The sequence below is a fragment of the Pseudopodoces humilis genome, chromosome 2 (assembly GCF_049639895.1).
Source record: "Pseudopodoces humilis isolate 2021_Gansu_Grassland_sample_001 chromosome 2, ASM4963989v1, whole genome shotgun sequence".
Lineage (NCBI taxonomy): Eukaryota > Metazoa > Chordata > Aves > Passeriformes > Paridae > Pseudopodoces > Pseudopodoces humilis.
In genome coordinates this window covers 35,431,782-35,441,451 of record NC_142201.1, presented here as the reverse complement: position 1 = coordinate 35,441,451, position 9,670 = coordinate 35,431,782, and the positions used below count along the sequence as shown (strand labels likewise).

The 9,670-nt window shown below is 39.3% G+C and overlaps 1 protein-coding gene across 1 annotated transcript in view; it reads right to left on the bottom strand.

The window, feature by feature from the left end:
- Window positions 1-2,584: 2,584 nt before the first annotated feature.
- Window positions 2,585-9,670, bottom strand: part of EFNB2 (ephrin B2) — a 45,576-nt gene continuing 38,490 nt past the window's right edge. The window contains exons 3-5 of the mRNA XM_005516484.3: window positions 8,951-9,043; window positions 8,082-8,195; window positions 2,585-6,467 (exon numbers count right to left, since the gene is read on the bottom strand). Coding sequence (XP_005516541.1) covers window positions 6,085-6,467; window positions 8,082-8,195; window positions 8,951-9,043 — 590 coding nt within the window. The 3' untranslated portion in view covers window positions 2,585-6,084. The remainder of the gene's footprint in view (window positions 6,468-8,081; window positions 8,196-8,950; window positions 9,044-9,670) is intronic.

Below are 9,670 nucleotides of genomic sequence, written 5' to 3'. Positions count from 1 at the left end.
GATAGCTCAGTCAGCTGAATCCAGCACCATTTGGATTATGAATAGCATAATCATTAATACTCTGTGGTATACGCTCCAACATTCATCTTTTTCCAAAACAAATATTACTTGATTTCTGGTCTGATGCTTCATGTAATGACATACCAATTGTATAAGGAGTTTGTTTGGTGCTTTTAAACCCTGGGCATTTTCCCCACCAAAATTTGTATTGTGGCTGTGAAGATGGAGAGTGGCAGTTAGAAAGACTGAATTTTCATTGTCCTTTATTTTGCTAACCACTACAAAATTTTAGGCTTTTCTGCAAAAAGAAAATTTATGGTGCCCATAGAATCAAAACGAGTGTGCTGCTGACTGAGTGAGCATTTGATCAATGCATCACAGCAAAGCTAAAGAGACAGGCTGAACAAGAGGTACAGCGTTTTAAACCAAGGCAGTAACACTGTTATGCTTACTTTGTGAGGTACTATTTTATATAACAGATCCTAATTCCACTCTAGATGGATAACTACTGTGAATTATAATTTTATTTTCCACTTAGTGGAGCCTATTGACTAGGACCAGCTCTTGCCAGAGAACCAGTTTTGTAATAAAGGCAGTAAATTCTGATTTTGTGCTTGTTAGATAATTAATAGTGAGGTGTCAGCAGTAGGAAAAAATGAAAGTTTTTTTTCTTTTTCCTCTGCAAGTTATAAAAGATGGGTTGTAAGACAATGACTTTATGCTGAGTGACTAAGGCATCTTTTACTCAGCAACTCAGTGGAGGTTCTGCTCTGTTTGGGAAGGTATGCGTGCAAGGCACTCCTGTTAACCAAGCACCCTTGGCCCCAGGCATAAATACACAGGTAGTTATTACACTGGCAATGATTTTTCCCTCCCAGTGGAGACACAGATTATAGAAACACCAATTTTCCCTTATTGCTAAGACAGTGGCAAAAATAGGTGTCCATGGGTGTCAGTATACATGCTAGTTATAAATACATACAATAATACATGTTTATTATACTTGGAAAAAATAGACACAGTAACGAAAATGCCATGTAAACTTGACACTATTGAAGTATTTGTTTATCAACATCTTCCAGTTTTCAGCAAGGTTTAAAACAAAAACAATAGGCTTGGCCCTAACTAAGCTAGAGCCACAGCTCTAACAGATGGCTGTGCCAGACAGGCTTTCAGCAGACCAGACCTGAGCACCTCACAGCAGATGACGACGTGGGAGCTCTCACAATAACCCACCGAGATCAGCAATGGAATTGCCTGTGTGCTACCATGAAGCAGGGAGTGAAAAAATAATCCAGGCGAGTATCTGTGTACTCAGAGAACACAAGGCTATCACCTTTGAAGTAACTTACAGATGTAAATAGAGGATCAGGCCCAAGATTTATTGATATGCCAGGGGATGCTCACATTTCACTCTTACGCTTTCTGCTGGACCAAATCTCCCAAACTCATCTGTACCAGAGCCAGGAGGTGAACCTGTCACTGTGACTTTTCCTTTAAGGTCAACTTCCAGCACAGATTCTGTAAACTGGATCTCTAAAATGACCTCCATCTGCAAGAAGTCATACTAGTTCAGCCATCTCCCAGTCCAGGGGCTTCTGTACATCCCATTTCAGAGTACTTGTGCCATTGCGACACCGTCACTCTGTCTTCACCATACTGTCATTTTTCTCTGATTATTCAGAAAACAATAAATACTTTGACAAATGGGAATCGCATGACTACAGATAACTAATTGCCTTTCTTCAGCGAAATCTCTATGGCAAATTGGCATCTGTTCCTAAAGTGACAAATGCATATTTGCCCTCTGTAGACCTTCCCACCTGTTACTCCATGGATGATCATACCATTTATGTGCTTCATTTTCAGGGTGATTGGGCTTTGTCAGAAAATTAAGGTACTATTTATTAAATGGATTTGTTACCCTTGTGAAAATTAGGGCAGCAGAACCACAGATCTTATATTAAGGCTTGTGCTACCTGCACATTGGCCCCCATCTCCCCTAGGCTGCAGAAGAACCATGAAGAGATGTCTTGACTTTGCAGCACTTCCAATCCTTCGTCATCCTCCCAGCATCTTCCATCTCCTGTCACCCCAGGCTCACCGCTTCCCCTCCTCAGGAGAAACAGTGCCCAGAAGGCCTGAGGTATTTTCATTTTATTTTTTTCCTCTGATTCTGCCCACAGAGTACATCCACCCCATAATGTCTGGGAATTATTTGTGTGGTTATACTCTCAACTCCAAGATGACCCAAGAAACCTGGCTACTGCATCTGACTGCAGTTCACTGAATGCCAAGGGCGTAAGATGCCCAGGTGTTTTCTAAAAACCGCTGATATATGGACGAGAGAATTTGAAAGTAGGTTAACAGAAGTCAGTGTACTCTAAGGAGATTTCCTATAAACCACTAGGAATCAGGTTGGAGACGGGGGGAGAGAAGGAAAGGAGAGATGGGAGGGAGGTGGCAGGCAGGCAAGCATGGTGACTTTCTTAATTTTTTTCTTTTTTCTCTATTTTCTCTTATTTCTTTTAAAAAAGAAAAAAAAAACTGTAAAACTAAAGAAAAAAATACTTAGAAGGCAAGGTTTCCATAGGAAAAAAATATTTTATTTTTTTAAGAACAAATTCAGTTTGAAACAGACGTGGAATGTGATTTTCATAATTTTCATTTTCTGGGAACTAATTGCAATGTGGAACTAAAGCAGATTTCAAACTTATGACCGGCTAGTTTTAATACAGAATGAAACAAACAAATAAACAAAACAAACAAATAAAATTAAAAAAAAACAAAAAAAAAGAGAAAGAAGAAATTATTTATAACTCAAGCATAATACTGTGTTACTTACAAACTGGACAAAGAAATTCTTAAATAAATATTCATGGTACACAATTTCAGCACAAATATGCGGCAATTTGGCAATCTTTTATATAATTTTTTCCTCAATACAGTGCAAAGGGGAATGACACTGCCTTTAAACAAGCTGTAGCTAAATACATTGCAAAATTCAAATTTTATACAAAACATCTTGCTCAGACTTTATAAAAAACCAACATTGCTCTATATACACAATCTGGTTAAGAAAAGCCTTTTTTATCTTGTTTTCATATGGGTTTTTTAATTATTTAAAAATGTGAATAAGGCTACTGTAACACCCCAAATCCATATACAGTAAATCTGAACCTATTTACAGCATCTTCACTTAGACATGATGGTGCAAATTCCAATTCGGGTGACTAGGGATGATCATACAAGCAAGGCATTTACAGTAACTTTTCAAAGCTGGACCAACGTCAAAGAAAGGAACAGTTGGTAGATTGTCATAATTCTGCACCAGACACAAAACAGACGCACAGTACATTTTTTTTTTCAATTGGTTGCAGGTTGCTCTTGAGCAATTAGTCTGATTTTTTTTTTTTCACAGTTTAGTATGTAACTAGAATGTAGCCAACTGATGAAGCATAGATATGATTTAATAAAAATAAGGATCAGTAATCCCATCTTTTCTTTTCCTCCCCCTCCCCCAAAATAAAATCTTAATGACTTACAAGAGAACCTTGTATGGATGGATTCATAGAAAAGAAGGGTTGTTGAAAAGAATTACATATGTACTGTAGTTAGTCACCATGGTAACCTTCCACAGAACCATGGGTTGGAATTTTTTTTGTTTTTTGTTTCTCCCTTTTGGACCAACATCCCAACATTATTTTCAGGATCAGAAAACAAAGAGAGTGATCATTTCTATGACAGATATTTTTCTTTCCTTTTTTTTTTCTTTTCCTTTTTTTTTCTTTTTTTTTTTTTTGCAGGTGCTCACTGGAGGTCTGAGAACCCTAAAATGCTGTTGCTACATTTTCTTTCCAAATCAGAAAGCGAAGTGTTACCATAGTAACATGACTATGTTAGAAATGTCTATTTGCATAGCACATATAAAAGTAGAGTTTTTTTTATTTCCTCCCTAGGGTGGGAGCTTTAGGGGAATAGCCATGCTAAAGAGAAAACTTTAACCTGAAATCCCCCTCTATAAACCTCAACAAAATCTACAGAACACATCAGCCTGTAAGGCAAGGGAAAACACAACACAGAAAATAAATGCCGGCACATATCTTGTTGCTGTTAAATATGTGATGTAGTAACACTGAATTCCTGATATTTTGGACCTTATATTTTCTACTTTTCTCTTACAAGATGCTTTGGAATTTTTTTATTTTTTTTTTAACTATGCTCCCACTGGTGGTTTTGGACAGCTGATTTTTTTTTTTCCAGAAGTATTTTATTTTTTAAAAAAAAAGTGCACATATGCATACATATATATATAGATACATATGCATATATAGACTTATATATGTGTGTATATACATAGACACACACACATATGTAAAATGATGACAAGTTAAGACTATGTAATTGCCGCAAATGAATTTCACATCTTCTGGTGTAGATTCTGTGCAATCTCAAAATATATATTAGTAAAAAAAACCAAACCAAAGTAAGAAAGAATGAACAAAAGAAAAACTCTCACTTTATATCCCTTGTGTTCTATACACCTATTATAAATAAGACATAGTTTCCTTCTCCATCTCAGTGTCATAATTTATTTTACTCCTACAGACTGCCAGAGGTTTGCCATATGTGCTTTAACTTTGCAACAGAGCACCAATGAACTGCTGTGTCAGTCAGTACCTACACTCACTGTGCAGGGACAGCACTACAATAAGCCAAAGTGCCAAAAGGGTCAGTCACAAAGAAATTCTGCCTTACTTTTAGAGATGAGCAAGGTTTTGTGGTTTGTTGTTTTGTTGTTGTTTTTTTCTCCCCCACAACTTTAACAGTGATAGAATAATAGCTCATTAGACCCATTGGCTTATAATCATCTTGGTCACTTGGCTCTCTGTTGTTTTCTTAAATGCTTTCCCTGTGTTTAGTATAATGTGATAGTATAGCAGCTGAGTCTGCTTGAAAGTCATCCAAAGCAGACTATGTTTTTGCTACAGCTTCAAAGCTGTGTATTTTATTGCCAGTACCACAACAGCCCTGCCCTAATATATCCTCAGCGGCCTGCTATTGTCTCGTCTTCTCCAGGCTTGTTCACTTACTAACAATACCCCTTTGTTCTACTGTATTGAAGGTACTATTTTTTTTCTGCACACTGGTATTTGATAACCATGAATTCCTTCAAATGCAGCCTTAATCCACTGCGCATGTTATTGTGTCTCCTACTTGCCTCTTAAAACTTAGCATACCAAAGTGCTGTGCTACCTAAATGCATTTTTTTTTTTCCTTCCCAGCTTCTACTTTTGAGGCAGCAATATTCAATTGCAACTTCAATCAGCCCTTCCCTCCACCACCCAGTCCTGCTCTTGACTTTGTTGACAGCCTAACTTTTTGGCTGGAAGGCTCCGTACTATGAAACACAATTTTTATAAATGCATTACCCATTCGAGTGAGGCTGCTGTAGCAGATGGATGGAGTGCGGATCTCCAAACATTAATGTTCCATTAGTGATTCAGGAGGTGGAGTGAAAGGAAATCTTATGTGAAGGATGGCAGAGCCCTGGATAACAGAAACAAATGGAACAGTGACGGACTAAAAGCAAGAGAACTTTAACAAGTCTTACTTAGACACCAAGGTCTGTGTGACAAATCCAGTACACACTGAGAGAGACACAAAAGTCAGAAGATTGCATTTCAAGCTTGATATATCCTAGAGCACCTTCCCAGGATGCCTAGAGCTATTAACATCCACAGATTGCTCCATCTTCCCTTGGCTTTTGTACATGCCTGAACGCCCACAGCACATGGCTTTGAGGATGATGAATGTAACAAGAGTACAGCAATCAGAATGGGCATCTTCTACATAAAAGTCTTCCAGCTTTTAGTGAATATTTATTCACCGAGATAGGAATTCTACAGACTAGGTAAGCTGTCCAGCTCGCGTCGGTTCCTGGAGAAAGAGCTGTCGCCTTCTCCCCCCTGTGCTTAAGTCAATGCTAGTGCACAAGGCGTCATCACAAACCCCAACAGAAAGCATTTGACCAGTGAGTTTCCTCTACGACTCAACTGTACCACAGAGCTGGTTGTGTGTTTCTCAGACCTTGTAATAAATGTTTGCTGGACTCTGAGGAGGCATCTCTTGAACTATGTACACCGGATGTCCATAGTCGCCGCTGACCTTTTCATAGTGGGGGCAAAAGACACTGTCTGCAGTCCTTAGAGGAATGATAATGTCACTGGGCTCAGAACCATTGTTGTTGCCACTGCGTTTTGGGGTGGCTAATGTACTAAGTGATAGAGTTGTCGTGTGCTGCGGGGAATGCTTCCTGTGTCTTCTCCGGTACTTCAACAAAAGAACCACCAAAGTGATGATGATGACGATGAAAATGATGCACCCTGATGCAATCCCTGCAAATAAGGCCACCTCTGAACCCAGAATACTGGAATGCCCAGCCTTACTGCCATCTGTGCTAGATCCTGGAAAGAACGGAAATACAATAGACAAAAGTTATTGCCATCCTGTGACCCATTTACGTTGCTTAAAAATGTGTAGAGTAAGCAAGACTGGAAGAATTAACTGACAGCTAAACTTTGACAAACCAATTACCCTGTTAGATAGCTAAATGCAAACAGCCGAAGTCAGCAATCAATATAAAACAAGACTTTGAGCCTGTTGGTCTCACTTTTGTGTTGCTCCCAAACCACCCTGTTTCATACATCATCATCCATCAGCGGCGAGAACTGTCACTGACAAGGCAGCCTTTGATGCATACGGCATCTTTTAACAGATGCCGGCCAGCCCCAGGCACAAGAGAGGGGTGGGATCAGACTGGAAGGGAAAATAACATAGGGAAATGACAATTCTCAGAACAACTGGTACTGTTCAGTGCCACACTGTTCCCTCTGCTATTTTATCTTTTGCATATTGACTTAAGTTAAACCATGCTTAGTGCCTCTTTACATGGACTCCTCTTGCTTGGAAATGAAACTAAGGAGCTTGACGCAGCATGGGAGACAGGCAGAACAGCTATGGCATGGCTGTTAGTATTAACTTACATTTACTTAAAAGAAAACAATACCACGCATTTGGTAGTCAGGAGAAGCTCATGTGCTGACCAGCCTGTTGAGTATTTGTTGCCCATCACACCATCACATCATCTGTCACTAAAATTACATGAATGCTTGCTCGACACGTTTCACTTCTAAGTTTGAACCTATTTGCCTCTCTTAATGCTCACTCACAATGGAAAAATGGTACAGATATTACATTCATGTAATTATTAACTCTTCCTACCAAAGCCTCTGCAGGGGTCAGCTGAAGACACTCACTATATCAAAGATTCATTAGGCCAGTAACTAAAGGCAGAGCTGGCAAGGAAAACTTGTGGCCTTTTTTGGGAAACCCAAATCACCCGTCAGCAAAGGTTTGCTTTGTAGCATTACTAACTACTGAACACTCCTCTGGACAGCTTGAGTCTTAAAAGTCAGGTTTTCTCTTGTTCACCCTGTGAGTGAAATGCATCCTGAAGATATTTGTTAGGAATCATCTATTTATTTTGTTTAGCTAATTATTAAAAAAACCAAAAAAAACCAAACAAAAAACCCCCAAAACTTTAGGTTTAGCAAAAGACCAGCCATACATGTCTATAGACTTTATATGGTCAGCTAAAAGATAATAACATTAATTATAGATGCCTTGAAATAAACTTTATAAATGGCTGTCGAGAACAACTTGATAATGTATTATGTGGGAAGAGAAAGAGAGTTGTTCATCTGCCAGAGTACTAAATGTAAGGCAGCGCTGACCACTGTAACGCTGCTTAGCAAACGTCCTATCCAAAAATTTTCCTGTAAATGAGAGACACCGTCACAAGACGTAATTAACTTCTACAGCAGAGTGGCAGAGGGGAGAGAGCAGCTGTTGCCAAAACTTGCAGCTCCCACACACTATCCACCAGAGCAATCAAAACTGGCTTTTGCTTAATCTCACGATGAAAACATTTGCTTTCCTGGCATGTTAATGGTAAAATAAAACACATTTGGGGACAAAGGAGGAGAAGACGTTCCAGGGTGAAGTCATACCACACCTACCTGAGTGGTCCTTCACGAAGGGGCTGGTGGTGGAACTCTTCCCGTTGGTGCCAGCTTCCTGCTCGGGGCGCTTGGTGGGATCCGTGTGCCGGGGCTGCCCTGCCGAGTTGGGAGCTGGGGGAGAGAAAGACGACTCATGCAGCTTTGGCACTTGACAGTATGGAGCCGTACAAGCTGGCTCTGGGTACCTTGTGAGACACAAATGGCTTAACAGAAGAACCTTTATGCAAAGGACTGGGAGATATAAGAACGTAATTTTCCTTTTAAAGCAAAATGGTTATATTAGTTATTTCAAGTTTAAATTGTGAGGCCATCTGCAGAAACTATAGGGTCTCCTGTAATTGGCAAGAAAAGCTTTGCAGATGACATTTCAGTTTAACTGAGGAAGTTGATTGACTACTAAACCAACTTCTACTTAGAAGAATAATTCTTTCTTCCTGCACAATAGGTTATCTATATGTGAAAAGAGACAATGAACAAAAACCTCTCTGTAATCAGAATTCATAACAAGCAAACTATAGAAATATTAGCTTCCCTCTTTTCATGTATTTTAAATAATTCTGAGCAGGAGAGTTGTGGCTTTTGTTTTTAAAATAAAAATAAAAATGACTGAAACACACTACTCCCAGGTGACTTTTCCTTCTAGGGATCTCTCCAATGAAGAGATCTTGTTACACTAACCTTCCTTCTGCAGAAATCTGTCAGTAGCTGAGGAAGAGAAAATAGGCTTTGCTTTCAGACTATAAGGGAGGAATGACCACACTAGACTCGACTAGCTCTCTGCTCTACATTGCTAATAGAAGCCTGAAAACTAAAAAGGACATTGAGACCGATCAAAGTCATTTCATGAAACAGCAGATGGTCTTTACCTTGTCCAACTTTCATGAGGATCTTCATGGTTTTTGTCTGGCACACCCCTCCCTCCTGGTTATCCAGGCCCTCCAAAGACCCATTTGATGTTGCTGATTAAAAATAAAAGAAAAATAAATAAAAATAAAAATAAATAAAAATCAGGAAATCAACAGGCAAAGTGATGTGAACATGAGTGTGTGAAAGCAGGGATCTTTCAATCTACCAGGACCTGTTCTTGTTGCTCAGGCTGACCTATGGAAAGTTGTGAAATGTTGAAAGCCAAAGGAATGAATACACTGGTAAGCTGTACAATATATACAAATGAAGGAATGTGTTATCAAGGTTTCAAATTTACCCAGTAGCCTTTTATTTTCCTACGCACAATTGACTGACTGACTGACTTGGACAAAAACACACCATCTTGCTAAAAAGGTGATAGAGTCAGCTGGAAAGGAAGCTCTGGCAGGCTCAGAGGAGAAAAGCACTACAAAATCACCCTTTTTTTTCCCCTCCCAACAATATCTTTATAATCACCATGTTACACCTGCTTCCCCTATTACAAATCTCCTGCTGGAAGAAGTGAACGCACACAAAAGACTCAGGTGAAAGCTAAGATTCTGAACTGATTGGAAAACCATTTAATATTTTAGAGTACAATCTCACTTTTCTCAGCATTGAGGAGCCTCTGCGGGGGTGGGTGGCAAAGGGGAACGCGCTCTATTCCCAGGGAAACCTTT